At 39.2% G+C, this 16,931-nt stretch overlaps 1 protein-coding gene across 1 annotated transcript in view; it reads left to right on the top strand.

Annotated features, from left to right (window-relative positions):
• Window positions 1-14,017, top strand: part of LOC121874012 (glutamate receptor ionotropic, delta-2-like) — a 28,680-nt gene extending 14,663 nt beyond the window's left edge. The window contains exons 7-8 of the mRNA XM_042377889.1: window positions 8,183-8,266; window positions 13,272-14,017. Coding sequence (XP_042233823.1) covers window positions 8,183-8,266; window positions 13,272-13,316 — 129 coding nt within the window. The 3' untranslated portion in view covers window positions 13,317-14,017. The remainder of the gene's footprint in view (window positions 1-8,182; window positions 8,267-13,271) is intronic.
• The last annotated feature ends 2,914 nt before the right edge of the window (window positions 14,018-16,931 follow it).

The following is a 16,931-nucleotide window of genomic DNA, read 5'->3' as shown; positions in this document are numbered from 1 at the left end:
CCGGAGGAGTCCTTCATAGATACCAGGATAGATCACAAGACCAATAAATGGTGCCTGACGCAGAAGTTTTTGTCCAAGGTGTTTTTGTCCTAGGGGGGTTTGTCCTACACTCGTCAAAGGGACAGTGGCGTTTTGATTTAATCTCTTTAGTAACTATAAGCAGATTTTTACCTGAGTATTCAAAAACGATGTCAGTCGAGGTCAGCCACCTGGACACGAAACCTGCCTCGCTCCTCCCTTTTAACATCTTTGTGTGTAGTCTGTTGAGAGGGCCGCAGTGAGCGGCAGAAATACTTTATACTGTCTCTTGTTCTTTTGAGTTTGTTTCCTCATATAATTTTTGTTTTTTTTGCATATGTAATCGCAAAATTTCCTCAGACATACACACACACACATACAGTATATATATATATATATATATATCAACAGTCCATATAGCACACGGACTTCCATATGAAAACAAAACTTAACCCTGGACCTCTGAGCGTGAGCGGGGATCGTTACCACCGCGCCACAAAAGGAGCCCTAGGCTATGCTTTATTTCACAGAAAGCTTGTTCATTCGTCTTATTCGTGGCAAGGGCACGACAATCCCAGATGGACGGTCACGTTGCTTAAAAATAGACGAATGAACAGGCGGTGCTAATATAGTGTGCGGTCTATTAGCTGGTGCCACTATAAGAACATAAGAAAATGAGGAGTCTGCAATAGGCCGGTTGGCCTGTGCATGGCAGCTCCTGTCGAGATATACAACCATTCTCTATCATCCATGAATCTATCTACCTCCTTTTAAAACCTTCCAGCGTCCCAGCACTTACTACAAAGTTGCTAAGCTTGTTTCACTCGTCTACCACCTTATTTGTGAATCAGTTCCTTCCTATCTCCCTCTTAAACCTAAACCTATCCAACTTAAATCCATTGCTACGAGTCTTATCCTCCTCGGTTATTATAAGAACTTTATCTATTTCTCCTTTACTGATTTATTTCACCCACTTAAATGCTTCTAACATATCTCCAAGCAATCTCCGTCTTTCTAGGGAATGCAAGTTTAGTTTCTTTAATCTATCTTGATATGGAAGGTTTCTAAGTCCCAGAATCATTTTCGTCATTCTTCGCTGCACCGGCTCCAGTGAATTGATATCCATTCTATAATAAGGGCACCAGAACTCAACACCATAATCGAGGTGCGGCCTGACTAGCGCAAGATATAGTTGCAATATGACCTCTGCACTCTTATTACTTGCACTTCTAGATATAAAACCTAATACTCTGTTTGCCTTATTTCGAACATTAACGCACTGTTTTCTATTCCGTAGGTCCGAGCTTACAAGTACCCTTAAGTCTCTTTCACAAGTCGACTTCTCTTTAGGTTGATATTGTTTAGGCTGTATACATTAACAGTATTTGTTCTTCCAATATTAAGTACGCTGCACTTGCTGATGTTGAATATCATTTGACATTTTTCTGACCACTCCTGCAGTTTATTTAAATCCTCCTGTATTGCATTTGCATCCTGCCTTGAATTAATCTGCCTCTCTATTTTGGTGTCATCTGCAAACTTGCTTATGTCACTGCTGATCCTAGTATCTAGATTGTTTATATAAATTATGAACAACAATGGGCCCAGTACTGACCCTCTCAGATCTAACACCATCTACGCTGACCCTCTGTGTTCTATCGGTGAGCCATGATTTTATCCAATTTAAACCTTTCCCTCGCTACCAGGAGCCTTAACTGTTCTCAGAAGCCTTTGATGCGGTACTCTGTCAAACGCTTTGCTAAAGTCTAAGTAAATAACATCGTAATTTTCGTCATTTTCTGCTACCTTGAAGACTTTCCTAAAAAATTTAGCAGATTTGCAGGTAGTAGGCAGTAGGCAGCTACCAAACAGGGAGGTACTACTGCCTGGGAACATACAGGTATTGGAAGCATAATGTATTGTCTAATGCTGCCATATGGCATCACGAAAATTGTGACCAAGTCCCAGGTTGCTGATCTGACTTTCTGCCTCATTTACACACAATTGCAGGGTCTCAATTGTTTCTCTTACTTTTGACAACACAACATACATATATTGTTTCTCACTCTTGATTTTTTTTCATTTTTGTATTTCTTTATGGATCTTTATTATTATTATTATTATTATTATTATTATTGCATTTTCGCCTCCAAGGCCCAGATGTGGGTCAGTGACCTGTGCCCATGTGGAATAATCCCAGCCAAAAATAATAAATGAATAAAAAAATAAATAAAAGACAAGATTTTTCCTTTGTAGATCCATGTTGATAGTCGTAGATTAATTTGTTTTTCTCTAAATGCGATCGGATGCTATTTGCTACAATTGATTCAAGAAATTTCCCCACTACTGATGTCAAACTAATCGGCCGGTAATTTGACGCTGATGCTCTGTCTCCCTTTTTGAATATGGGTACCTTAAAGGCCCACTTTGTCCTTGACTTTTGTCCTATATACATGAAAAAATCCCTTGGGATTCGCCTTGAATTCTCTTGCTCTCCTGATTTCGTAGTCCCTCTTTGCCTTCCTTAACTTTTTCTTAGCATTCATAGATAGTTAATTATACGTATTTCTGAGATGCTTCTTTCCTCCCTTTAATTTCTTATAAATTCCTTTCTTTATTCCTATGTCATGTTTAAGTTTTTGATCATCCACCTTGGCTCATTCTTATTTCACCTAATTTTTCTGTATGGTATATTTTGTTCCTTTGCTTTACATAGTATACAAGTGAATACATTATAGTCATGATCAATTATTGTGTCGCCGGTGATCTCACCAATTCCTACCGGGGACTGACCTGACTGTTTCCAGGCGACCTCACCTAGGTAACTTCTTAACCCCTCATAATCCGCCGATCGAAAGTCTGGGACTCGGACCACATTGTCATTGTTTTTCATTTCCCAATTTAGGGTGAACTTGATTTCTCTGTGATCCCTGTTCCTTAGTTCTTCCCCTGTAAAGGCCTGGGACTTAGGGATAGAAATCCCTTACCAGCCTAATCAGGATCTTATAAAAAGAATGTCAAGGACCATGGTTTTCTGAGGAATAACAAACAACCGTTTCAGATCGACATCTCTTTACTATAAAATTATAACAAAACTCTGACACCACTCAACAAACATGAAATAACAATTACGGGAGTCATACAATTAATGCAGTCAACAGTTAATGGAAGTCCAACAATTAATGGAATCAAACAATTAAGGGAAGTCAACAATTAATGGAATCAAACAATTAACAGATATTTCCTATGGCAGCGGCCCTGGGTAAGGTTCTGGAACGCAGTGATCCACTCGAGTGACAGGCGCCGATGTCTTGCTACAGAGAGACACCAGGGCACAAACGTAGCAGCTGCGGTAGTGGTATGGGGTCCAGGGATTGACAGTAGGTAGGTGAAGGTCTGGGGACACAGCCCACTAGTCCAGAGCCTTTGATGAGATCACAGCCAGAACTTGACGAAGAGCGGGGGAGGTAGTGACTGTACTGACGGCTGAATAGGATCTGACCCGGTGACGCTGGTAGCAGAGACGTTCTTACCTCCGTCCAACTTCCCCCAAGTGGGGGTCGCACCAGCAAACGAGTGAGCAGAGCTAACGAGCAGGAAGATCGTTTCCGCCCTTACACAGCTCCCCCAACAAAAATCTACTGTAAGGTAGATTAAAACTTAAGATTAGTACACATAGCATAATCAGCTTACAACAAATGCTTAAATACTCATTGCACAATAAAGAAGGGTCACATAAAAGAACAGGTGGTAACTTGATGTCCAAAACGTAAAGCCGTATCAAGGAACTGCACGTGGGGTCCACTTCAGTCCAGGTTTAAGTTTGGGCCTATTTCCAGTCGTAGAGGATTCTTCTATCTCGTCAGGTGTTAGCAGCAACTGGCAACCGAGATCATCAGAGTCTGGCGCCCGAACTTCATAGGAACTCTTGCAGGGTAGTGCCTCGACTAACTCCATCTTGGGAATGTCGTCAAGGACATGAGCAATGTGGGTCCTGCAATTATATTTCTTTAACAAGTTAGCTTGATGTAATTTAGGCTTCTTAGAGGAAAGGGGTGAGAATGGTCAAACAAAATCTATGGCTACCCGAGAAGATATCTCTGATAATATTTTCTTCATTTGTTAATACTAGGTCTAATATATTGTCACCTCTACTAGGTTCTGTAATTAGTTAATTGAATTTTTTTCCTGTACTGTGCCTAGGAAGTCTTTAGATTCATAGCCTCCTATAATGTTGTCCTAGTCAATATTTCTGAAGTTGAAATCCCCCATAATGTTGTATTTGGTTGCTCTACTCATTCCCTCCATATGGGCTGAGCTGCTTCTTTCCCAAGACTTGGGGGCCTGTAAATCACTCCCATAATTAGTTTTTCTCTTCCGTTTGCAATTTCTACCCATACAGACTCGGTTCCTATTTCACCCTTTATTGAATTATTAATGCAACATTTTAATGTATTCCTGACGAAGAGTGCGACATCTCCCTCGTTCCTACCTTCCCTGTCCTTGTGAAAAAGGTTCTTCCCTTGTATGTGGTACTCTGATAAAAAGTTCTTGCTCGCCAGATTCATCCAAGTTTCGGTGATTACTATGACGTCTACATTCTCGGTACATACAACCGCTCTCAGCAAGTCTATTGTATTTCTAACGCCCCTACTGTTTGTATAGTATGCCTTTAAACCCACCCTTCCCTGGTCCCCTTTTACCTCTTCTCCTGAGTAATCAATTTTACTCCCCAGGAATTGCTTGTTTTTTTACTCCCACTTACCCTGACTTCTCTGTACTGTCGAAAACCCTCCTTTGGAGTGACAATTTCACGCTCCAGGGATGCAGACAACATCTTTACTCCCGAGAGAGACAAGTGTACTCCATCACGACTGTACAGGTAGTCGTTGTCATAGAATGGTTGCCAATTATAAATGAACGCCCAATCATTGCTTGCACAATGTTTTTCCAGTCGGCTACATGCCCTATCCCAGCCGAAGGAAAACACACCCTAGTCCTACGTTTCCTATCTCTTGCACAAAAAGTCCTATCTAAGAACCTCACCTGGATATCCCCAACTACCACGACTTGATCACTGGGCAGGGTTTGACCAACTGCCACTTTCTCTCCTGGCACCACACCGTCCTGCCTCTTCTCTTCCTCACCATCTTCCTCGAACACTTGGTGGGGGCTACTGCACTCCACACACTCAGCTTTCACGAGTCTGACCCTATTTCCCTTGGAGACAACCACTCTCCACCCCTGCTCCTCCTGACCCTCCTTCGCACCTGAAGGAATTCAGTCCTTGGGGCTTTGTTTCCTCCCTTTAAAACGTCTATCTCTCTCCGCAACTGCTCTAACTGACTTAACAGAGTGGCCAGGGGCTCATCTCTCCTCACACACAATCCCTCTTCCCCGACAACACAACGATCCACGGCGGCCATTTCCTATGGTCACTAATACGAGCATTTAGGGGCAAGTCCTTCTCCAAGCTAGGTATGCGGTCTATTGAGCTGGTGCCACTATAGTATGCGGTCTACCGAGCTGGTGTTACTATAATATGCGGTCTCTTAAGCTGGAGTTGTGTCTACAGCAATATTTACACTGTATCATCCATTAACGGTTAACCTAAACTAACCTACGTTAGATTAAGTTAGGTTGGGGTAAGTTAGGTTAGGCTAGGTGAAGATACATTAGATTAAGTTGGGTTAGGTATAGAATCTACAGCGTAAATATCCCGGTAGACCAAATCTTGCTCGGCAGACAAAAAACAGTGACCCATTGGAATTTTTAGACAAGCTTAATAATATTGTCCCTAGTATCACATTCAAAATTGAAAGAGAAATAAATGAATCCCTTCAATTTCTTGATATGCTTATCATGAGAAATGGCCAAAACTATAAATTTAAGGTATATAGAAAGCCCACACAGGTAGACAGTTTCATTCACTTTTTATCGAATCACCTTGAGTCTACCAAAATGTCAGTTTTTTCCGCTATGTTCCTAAGATGTCTGCGTATTTGTGACTCTGAATTTATTGATGATGAATTGTAACACATTCGTTCTATTGCACAGAAAATTGGGTACCCTTCTGTGTTTGTTGATCGTTGTTTTAAAAGGGCTAAAAAATCCTTTCATTCCTCTCAAACCAGACAAGTTCCTACACTTAAGAATATTTTGACTCTGCCCTATCGTAATGAATTTGTCCCGTTAGTTCGGTCCCTCAAGCTTCTAAATATTAATGTTGTTTTCAAGTATGACTCAACCATTACCAATATGTTAATAAGGAATAGCCCAAGTTTGAATGTAAATGGAAGTGTTTATTATGTATTCCATGTAGCAAATGTAATTGTAGTATGTAGGTCCAGACAAGAAAAAACACTGCAGCTCAAGAATCAAACAACATAAGTATAATATCAGAACTTGCATCTGAAAGCAGTGCCTTGTTCGTTCATGTTAGGAATATCATCCCATTGTAGCAGGAAAAAAGCAGAAGTATTCAAATAATCTTGTGTCACAGAAGAAAGACTTCTGGTTGAAGCTAGTTTGATTAAGGAATTATAATCAATAAACCTTAGTGATGGTCAGTTCAAAACTGATAATATGTTACATAAATTTATTTGTACGTGGCCCAAGGTTAAAAATGCTTTGAAAACCTTTGATCAAGATGTATGATAGTTATTTTGTGGGTCCTTTTTTTCTGACCTGACCTGGCTAGTCACGTCACCACCCTTCTCTTAAGCTCCTCTACGTGTGTGTTGGTGTGTGGATTAGTGGATGTCATCATTATGACCTGACCTCATGTTTTTAGGTCACCCTGTATATTTAAGCCTTTCTCTGTCCATGTAATCCAGTTGCCTCTGAAGATGTCTTGAATAAAGACGAAAGCTAAGGTCCTCCGTTGTTTCCATTTTCCCGTGTTTTCATCAGAATATATATATATGTAACCATATATATATATATATAACTATATATATAACCAACATATATATATATATATATATATATATATATATATATATATATATATATATATATAGGAAACAAGAAAATACGAAGTTCCAAAGCACTTTCGTGTAATTCATTATACACATGGCTCACCGATAGAACGCAGAGGGTCAGCGTAGATGGTGTTAAATCTGAGTGGGGCCGTGTAACCAGTGGGGTTCCCCAGGGGTCAGTACTAGGCCCACTCTTGTTCATAATCTACATAAACGATTTAGAGACTGGGATCAGCAGTGACATAAGCAAGTTTGCGGATGACACCAAAATAGGGCGGCAAATTAATTCAGGGCAGGATGCAAATACATTACAGGAGGATCTAAATAAACTGCAGGGGTGGTCTGAAAAATGGCAAATGAAATTCAACACCAGTAAGTGCAGCGTACTTAATATTGGAAGAACAAATACTTATAATGTATACAGCCTTTGTGAAAGAGTGCAGGACATATCAGGATAGGTTAAAGAAACTTAACTTGCATTCCTAGAAAGACGAAGATGAGGGATAGGATTCGGAGCAACGGATTCAAGTTGGATAAGTTTAGGTTTAGGAGGAAAGTGTGGACTCTGGAAGTTTCAAGGAGTGGATGATTATTGCATTATATATATATGTATATATATATATATATATATATATATATATATATATATATATATATATATATATATATATATATATATATATATATATATATATATATATATATATATATATATATATATATATATATATATATATATATATATATATATATATATATATATATATATATATATATATATATATATATATATATATATATATATATATATATATACTGCTGCGGTGCTTTTTGAAGATTAGTAGGGTCATTACCTATTTGCAGCCAGTGTGGACTTGATCTCACCTCCTCTGTACTGTATATATATATATACCTTGTTTTGAACTTCTCCTTAGTCTGTACTCACCCCTCAAGATGTGAATTACAGCCTTGGGAACTTCGTGTTTCTTCTTTCCTTGTGGTTATCAGCATATACCTGGATCACGCGCACCTAATGATTTACTTGCATATATATATATATATATATATATATATATATATATATATATATATATATATATATATATATATATATATATATATATTACTATCTTTAATTTACGTCACTGTTCTTTGTAACTTATCAGTTGTTGGTTTTCCAGGGTATTTTTGTTGTTCTCATCTGTGGCTACATCATCAGCCTAATGACGCTATGCTTGGAGATTCTTTGCACCAACATCACGCAGGTATGGAATCCATATACAGTAATTATGAAATTGCAATAAATATAGAATAAAAGATAATACCTGCGGTACCAGTTGCTACCTGACCCAGCTTGGAGAAGGACGTGCCCTCAAGTTCTCCCGTAGTGACCAAGGAAAATGGCCCATAACCAGATTGTTGTGTCTTGGGGGGGAAAGAGGAGAGTAGTGTGGGGAAAGACGACCTCTTAGCCCCGCCTCTGCTAAGGCAGCTGGGGAAGTTCAGAGATGAGTTGACACTCTAAAGGGAAAATGAAGCCCTCAGGACGGATCTCCTTCAGGTGGGTGTCCTGCCCTAGCAGGGCACCTGCAGAAACAGGCGTGGAGAGTGGTTGTCTCCAAAGGAACAGGGTCCAGGCTCAGGAGAAAGCTGACCAGGGAGGTGTGGAATGCCAAGGAACCCCTACCAGGTGCTGGAGGAAGCTGAGGAAGAGAAAGAGGAAAGAGAGAAGTGTATGGTGCAGGTGGAGGAAAGAGACAGTTGTACAAACCCTGCCTGAAATGAATCGTAGTAGTTAAGGGACAGCCAGGCGAGGTTTTGCTAGGACTTTTTGTACAAGAGATGGAAACGTAGGACTTGGGTGTGCTTTCCTGGGGCTGGGATAGGGCATGTAGCTGAGAGGTTAGACAGGGTTTTATCAGGGGAGGGTACCAATCCAGTAGTGTGTCTTAGAGTGGGAGGAAACGACATAGGAAAGGATAGGAGTGAGGAACTTTTCAAGAGGTATAGGGAGGCGCTGGGGAAGATTAGAGATAGGGGAGGGATCCCGATAGTCTATGGTGTCTTGCCTAGAAGAGGGGTTAGTCGTGAATGGCTGTCCAGAGGAATTGCTATAAATTGCCTACTGGAAAAACATTGTGCAAACAATGGTTGGGCATTCTTTGATAGCTGGCAACGATTCTACGGCAACGACTACCTGTACAGTCGTGACGGAGTACACTTGTCTCGTGTGGGGGTAAAGACGTTGTCTATATCCCTGGAGCGTGAAATTGTCACTCCAAAGGGGGGGTTTCGCCAGTAGAGAGAGGCCGGGGAAAGTGGGAGTAAAAAAACAAGCAGGTCCTGGGAAGTAAAATTAGTTACTCAGGACAAGGGGTAAAACAGGACCAGGGAAGGGTAGGCTTAAATGTATACTATACAAACAGTAGGAGCGTTAGAAATAAAATAGACTTGATGAGAGCGGTTGTATGTACTGAGAATGTAGACGTCATAGCAATCACCGAAACTTGGATGAATCTGGCGAGTAAATTTTTTTTATCAGAGTACCACGTAGAAGGGTACAACCTTTTTCACAAGGACAGGGAAGGTAGGAAGGGGGGAGGGGTCGCACTCTTCGTCAAGGATACATTAGAATGTTGTATTAATAATTCAATGAAGGGTGAAATGGGAACCGAGTCTGTATGGGTAGAAATCACGGAAGAAAGAGAAAAACTAATGGGAGTGATTTACAGGCCCCCAAGTCTGGGCAAAGAAGGAGCTCAGCCCATATGGCAGGAAATGAGTAGGGCAACAAAATATAACAACCTATGCATTATGGGGTATTTCAACTTCAGAAATATTGACTGGGACAACAATGTAGGTGACTGAATCTGAAGACATCCTAGATGAAGTACAGGACAATTTTTTGAAACAACTAATTACAGAACCTACTAGGGGTGACAATATATTAGACCTAGTATTAACAAATAAAGAAAATATTATCAGAGATATCACAGTAGGGGAAGAACTAGGTAACAGTGATCACAGAGAAATCAGGTTCACCCTAAATTGGGAAACAAAAAACAATGACAATATGGTCAGAGTCCCAAACTTTCGGTTGGCGGATTATCAGAGATTAAGAAGGTACCTAGGTGAGGTCAACTGGGATCAGTCAGGTCAGTCCCCATTAGGAAGGGGTGAGGTCATAGATGACACAACAATTGATCATGACTATCACTAGTATACTACATAAAGCACAAGAACAAAATATACCATACAGAAAAATTAGGTCAAATAAGAATGAGCCAAGGTGGATGACCAGAAAACTTAAACATGACATGGGAATAAAGAAAGGAATATATAAGAAATTAAAGGGAGGGGAGGAGCAGCTCAGAAATAGGTATAATGAACTATCTAGGAATGTTAAGAAAATGTAAGGAAAGCAAAGAGAGACTATGAATTCAAAATAGCAAGAGAATCCAAGGCGAATCCCAAGGGATTTTTCCAGGTATATAGAACAAAGGTCAAGGACAAAGTTGGGCCTCTAAAGTCAGGGAGGGGAGAAGTGATAAATGGCAGTGAAGAAATAAGCAAAGCATTGAACAACTACTTCTTAACAGTTTTCACAGAAGAAATTCACGAGGAAATTCCAGAGGTGGAACTGATATTTAGGGGAAAGGAAGAAGAGAAATTAAAGAATTTTCACTATCAGAAAAGAGGATGTTCTTAAGAGGCTAAATAAACTAAAGAAGACAAAATACCCAGGGCCGGATGAAATTTTCCCTCGAGTCTTGAAAGAGTGTAGGGAACAGATTAGCGGACCCCTTGTAAATTTTTTTACAAACTCATTAGACACCGGAGTTGTGCCAGACTTGTGGAAATAGGCAAATGTAGTACCCATATTCAAAAAGGGAGACAGAGCATCAGCGTCAAATTACCGGCCGATCAATTTGACGTCAGTAGTCGGGAAATTTCTTGAATCAATTAAAGCAGATAGCATCCGATCGCATCTAGAGAAAAGCAAATTAATCTACAACTCGCAACATGGGTTTACAAAGGGAAAATCTTGTCTAACAAATCTACTGACGTTTTTTAGGAAAGTCTTCGAGGTAGTAGATAATGACGAAAATTACGATGTTATTTACTTAGACTTTAGCAAAGCATTTGACAGAGTACCGCATTAGAGGCTTCTGAGAAAAATGAAGGCTCATGGTATCGAGGGGAAAGTTTTAAATTGGATAACATCATGGCTCAGCGATAGAACGCAGAGGGTCAGCGTAGATGGTGTTAAATCTGAGTGGGGCCGTGTAACCAGTGGGGTTCCCCAGGGGCCAGTACTAGGCCCACTCTTGTTCATAATCTACTTAAACGATCTTTATACTGGGATTAACAGTGACATAAGCAAGTTTGCGCATGACATCAAAATAGGGCGGCAAATTAATTCAGGGGAGGATGCAAATGCATTACAGGAGGATCTAAATAAACTGCAGGGGTGGTCTGAAAAATGGCAAATGAAATTCAACACCAGCAAGTGCAGCGTACTTAATATTGGAAGAACAAACACTGAACAATGTATACAGCCTTAACAACATTAACCTAGAGAAGTCGACTTGTGAAAGAGACCTAGAGGTACTTGTAAGCCCGGACCTACGGCCTAGAAAACAGTGCGTTAAGGTTCGAAATAAGGCAAACATAGTATTAGGTTTTATATCTAGAAGTGTAAGTAATAGGAGTGCAGAGGTCTTATTGCAACTATATCTTGCGCTAGTCAGGCCGCACCTCGATTATGCGGTTCAGTTTTGCTGCCCTTATTATAGAATGGATATCAGTTCACTAGAGTCGGTGTTTTCTGACAGTGTGGACACAGCATATTGTAAAATAAGGATGTTAATATAGGGTGCCAGCTACAAGATATCTAGATTAACTTAGCTTAGATTAGGCCAGGTTAGGTAAGGTTAGGTTAGGTGAACTGAGTGTCCCGAGATCAGACCTGCGAAGTTTAGGAGCCGAGGCGAACACTGTCTCCACTTAGCTGCCGCTCTTTCCGATTTCTGTATATATATTTTTTAATTATATGAGTAAAACGCATGATCTTGTGTCTATGGCTTACGTAAAGGTACGATTAGTTAAATCTAATAAAATTTTGCCATAAATGACAATAATTTCTTTAAAACGTGGTAAAAACGTGCTTGATGGATTTTGAATAATGTTATCGAAAACTCATTTATGGGCTGTAATCTCGCCAGAAAATAAGAGTTCATTCTAATTTGTTGCCTGAACAAGAGTAGTAATACTATTACAATAATTTGGTAAAGATACACACCACGCTTAACGTTCTAGTGGTTAACTTCTGAATTGATTGTGAATTCTTCAGCAAAAATTATGGATATACGTAGGAATTTGAGTATTGTACCCCGAACTTGTCCCTCCGCCATCCTGTGTTCCACCTCATCTCTAAAATATCAGTTAAACAGAGTAATATGACGCTCTTTAAGAATAACCCCGGGAACGATCTGGTATACAAGGATTAGAGAACCACTGGGCAGAAGGTGAGAAGAGAGGGAAAATTCTTATGTTCCTGTACACCGCCGAAGCCTCCTCCAGGACAGTCATACTTACTCTTACCTTTACTAACTGCTTCATTCTGACTGTACTTGTTCCGACTCTCATTATGAAAAGCCTTATTAGCAGTCTGCAGTAATCCACCACAAGTGTTGCTCTTTAGGTATGTTTTAACCTTGAATAGCATTTAACTCTTACTCTTAAGTGACTAATTTTCGACTGAATAAACCTAGACAATCAGCCAATCAGACAAGCCTTAGAAGATGGCAGAGACTTTCAGATCAATCCTGGTGACGTTGATCAAGCCAGAGAAGATTAGGTGGACAGTCTCTGGCCGTGAAGATAAAACCAAGTAGTGCACACTCAAGATGGAAGGGGAGAAACACGTTGGTAACGACACTTATTGCTGTGTCTGGCAAATCATGATGTTTCAGCATCATTGACGTAACCATCGTTTTATTTCAAGCTCCATTTTACCCTAATCAGCAGCTTTATGCATTACCAAATTATGATGAGATATACCATGTCAATCTCAAATCGCTTACTATATGATACGTGGTTGAGCCTGGCCCATATGGTTGACTCCCGTGGTTGACTTTAGTTTCAAGTGTTTCAGTGTTGCATCACGTCTAAAAAAAACGAATATTAAAAATAATCGAATGAATATACATTAGTCTTCAGATTATCTTGTACACAGTGAAAATTAATTAATAATTTCAACTCACACAGGACAATGGAGCGTCGACACACAAAGGTACCAACAGACTTGGCTGACTGCGTTAAGTTCGTGCGGCTGTGAGTGGGAGACCGGTCCATCCGTGAAATAGCAGAACAGACCAACGTAAGCGTCACGATTGTGTACAGGTGGATAAAGCGGTGGCAGAACCAAGGCAATGTCAACAATATACCTCGTAAGGGTAATTATCGACTGGAATTTGATAAAAGAAACACAGAGCTCATCCCGGCTTTAATGTCTCATCAAACGAACGGCTCCTTATACACTACCAGGCTCTGGACTTACTGTAGACACAACTTTTTTTTACTATAACTTGTTAGCGTACAAGAACCCTTGCATTCCAACCTATGACGTTGCCTTGAAATCCTAATTTTCTTGGAAAAACTCAGAGGTTATATAGTTCACTCTAATACTTCGAAGGTGCAGTATTCCAGGTAAATATTTTGAAAAGCAACAGTTGAGATTCAAAACTGTGGATTTTATAGAATGAAACACAATTCATTGGCGTAATACATCGACTGGTGAAGAACTACATTTTCCAGTTTCAAGGTCGATGCGAATGAGCATAAATTCGCAATAATCTGTTTTCTCGAAGTACAAAGAGTTTCTGATAATGACTGAATTGTATTTCCATTTTGTATGATTTAATTGATCCTGTTGCTTATAAATTACATTTGATGGAGAATATGTTGTTCCTTATCGTCAGACACTATTCTCAACACACTGATTCTCTACAATTATTTTTTTCAATGTTATTTACTTCCTGAATTTATTGTATTGTGGATTTATTATAAGATTATGAATAAACATACTAGCTGATAACTGTCTTTTATTTCATACTTATAGGGAAAGTCTCATGGGCGATTTTCTGAATGAATTTTTGTTTTAATTAATTCAGGAACACTTTTGTTAAGACGATACTATTCACTTTTCTGTTTATTCTTTTTGTTCTTCTGAAAATGGGACTTGAATATTCCACAGCTTAATAAACCAATAATAAAACACTATGTCTCCACTAATATGATAATTTATTTGAAAAACAAACAAAAGCACTGAATGAGTCCATCAATGAAGAATAAATGCAATTAAAACTAAACAACTATGGATCATTGATATTTGATATTTGTGCTCATCAAAAGTTATTTTTGATGATTAAAGATTAATTTCATTTTCTAGCTAAGTTGTCGAATCAGAAATGGTTCACTCAATGATTTTACGACAATAGATTATTATAACAGAAGGCAAGAACCAATGTTTTAAGGTCTCAATTGCGAAAAGACAACTATTGTATATATATATATATATATATTGCTATGACCGTGTCGTATTTTTCTATTTTTTTATATAACATGCTTCCATGTTGATCCATATTATTCCTGTAATGATATGTTATATTTACTATTATATAATCTAGTCACCTTACCCTGTGCTGTTAAGGTTTCAACTGTTATTATTTGTTGAAGCCCATCTTATTTTTTCATTTAGTATTGTAACAAGCATTCTTTGTGTCTCTAACGACCATCTGCATCGTTAAACGACTCATGTTTCACAGGCGGGTTTTTAGGTGGGAATTGGCCCTATATATAGTGGTCCACCTTGTCATTCAGTTCACGTTCTTTTGAGTGACACTTGTCACGTGTTACTTTTACTTCATTTTATTTCTGTGTTGTTCCTGTCACCACCAATGTGGTATATCTATGTGAGTACCTATTTATGTCTCTTATGTGTCCATCAGTGTTTACTTAGTTACATTTAAGTAATTCAGTGTTGTTTCACGTTAGTTAATTTCTATGTTAGTTAGTGTGGCAGGTAGGTCACTCTCATATTACTACTGAGGCAGGTAGGTCACACTCATATTATTAGTGTGGCAGGTAGGTCACACTCAAATTACTAGTGTGGAAGGTAGGTCACACTTATAATACTAGTGTGGCAGGTAGGTCACAGTCATAAGAACATAAGAACATAAGAAAAAAAGGAGTCTGCAATAGGCCGGTTGGCCTGTGCATGGCAGCTCCTGTCGAGAGTTACTACCACTCTCTCTCATCCATGAATCTATCTAGCCTCCTTATGTCACTGCTGATCCCAGTATCTAGATCGTTTATGTAGATTATGAACAAGAGTGGGCCTAGTACTGACCCCTGGGGAACCCCACTGGTTACACGGCCCCACTCAGATTTAACACCATCTACACTGACCCTCTGCAATCTATCGGTGAGCCATGATTTTATCCAATTTAAAACTTTCCCCTCGATACCATGAGCCTTAATTTTTCTCAGAAGTCTCTGATGCGGTACTCTGTCAAATGCTTTGCTAAAGTCTAAGTAAATAACATAGTAATTTTCGTCATTATCTACTACCTCGAACACTTTCCTAAAAAACGTCAGCAGATTTGTTAGACAAGATTTTTCCTTTGTAAACCCATGTTGAGATTCGTAGATTAATTTGCTTTTCTCTAGATGAGATCAGATGCTATCTGCTATAATTGATTCAAGAAATTTCCCCACTACTGACGTCAAACTGATCGGCCGGTAATTTGATGCTGATGCTCTGTCTCCCTTTTTGAATATGGGTACTACATTTGCCTGTTTCCACAAGTCTGGCACAACTGCGGTGTCTAATGATTTTGTAAATAAGTTTACGAGGGGTCCGCTAATCTGGTCCCTACACTCTTTCAAGACTCGAGGGAAAATTTCATCCTGCCCTGAGGATTTTGTTTTCTTTAGTTTATTTATCTTCTTAAGAACATCCTCTTTTCTGATAGTGATATTCTTTAATTTCTCTTCTTCCTTTCCCTTAAATATCAGTTCCACCTCTGGAATTTCATCGCAAATTTCTTTTGTGAAAACTGATAAGAAGTAGCTGTTCAATGATTTGCTTATTTCCTCACTGCCATTTATCACTTCCCCCCTCCCTGACTTTTAAGGCCCAACTTTGTCCTTGACCTTTGTTCTATATACCTGGAAAAATCCCTTGGGATTCGCCTTGGATTCTCTTGCTATTTTGATTTCATAGTCTCTCTTTGCTTTCCTTACATTTTTCTTAACATTCCTAGATAGTTCATTATACCTATTTCTGAGCTGATCCTCCCGTCCCTTTAATTTCTTATATATTCCTTTCTTTATTCCTATGTCATGTTTAAGTTTTCTGGTCATCCACCTTGGCTCATTCTTATTTGACCTAAGTTTTCTGTATGGTATATTTTGTTCTTGTGCTTTATGTAGTATACTAGTGAATATATTATAGTCATGACCAATTGTTGTGTCATCTATGACCTCACCCCTTCCTACTGGGGACTGACGTGACTGTTCCCAGGTGACCTCACCTAGGTACCTTCTTAACCCCTGATAATCCGCCAACCGAAAGTTTGGGACTCTGACCATATTGTCATTGTTTTTTGTTTCCCAATTTAGGGTGAACCTGATTTCTCTGTGATCACTGTTACCTAGTTCTTCCCCTACTGTGATATCTCTGATAATATTTTCTTTATTTGTTAATACTAGGTCTAATATAATGTCACCTCTAGTAGGTTCTGTAATTAGTTGTTTCAAAAAATTGTCCTGTACTGCGTCTAGGAAGTCTTCAGATTGATTGTCACCTACAATGTTGTCCCAGTCAATATTTCTGAAGTTGAAATCTCCCATAATGCATCGGTT

This window comes from Homarus americanus, unplaced genomic scaffold (assembly GCF_018991925.1).
Source record: "Homarus americanus isolate GMGI-L3 unplaced genomic scaffold, GMGI_Hamer_2.0 scaffold25827, whole genome shotgun sequence".
Classification (NCBI taxonomy): domain Eukaryota; kingdom Metazoa; phylum Arthropoda; class Malacostraca; order Decapoda; family Nephropidae; genus Homarus; species Homarus americanus.
The sequence above is the reverse complement of the archived record's forward strand: the minus strand, read 5'-3'. Positions and strand labels throughout refer to the sequence as shown.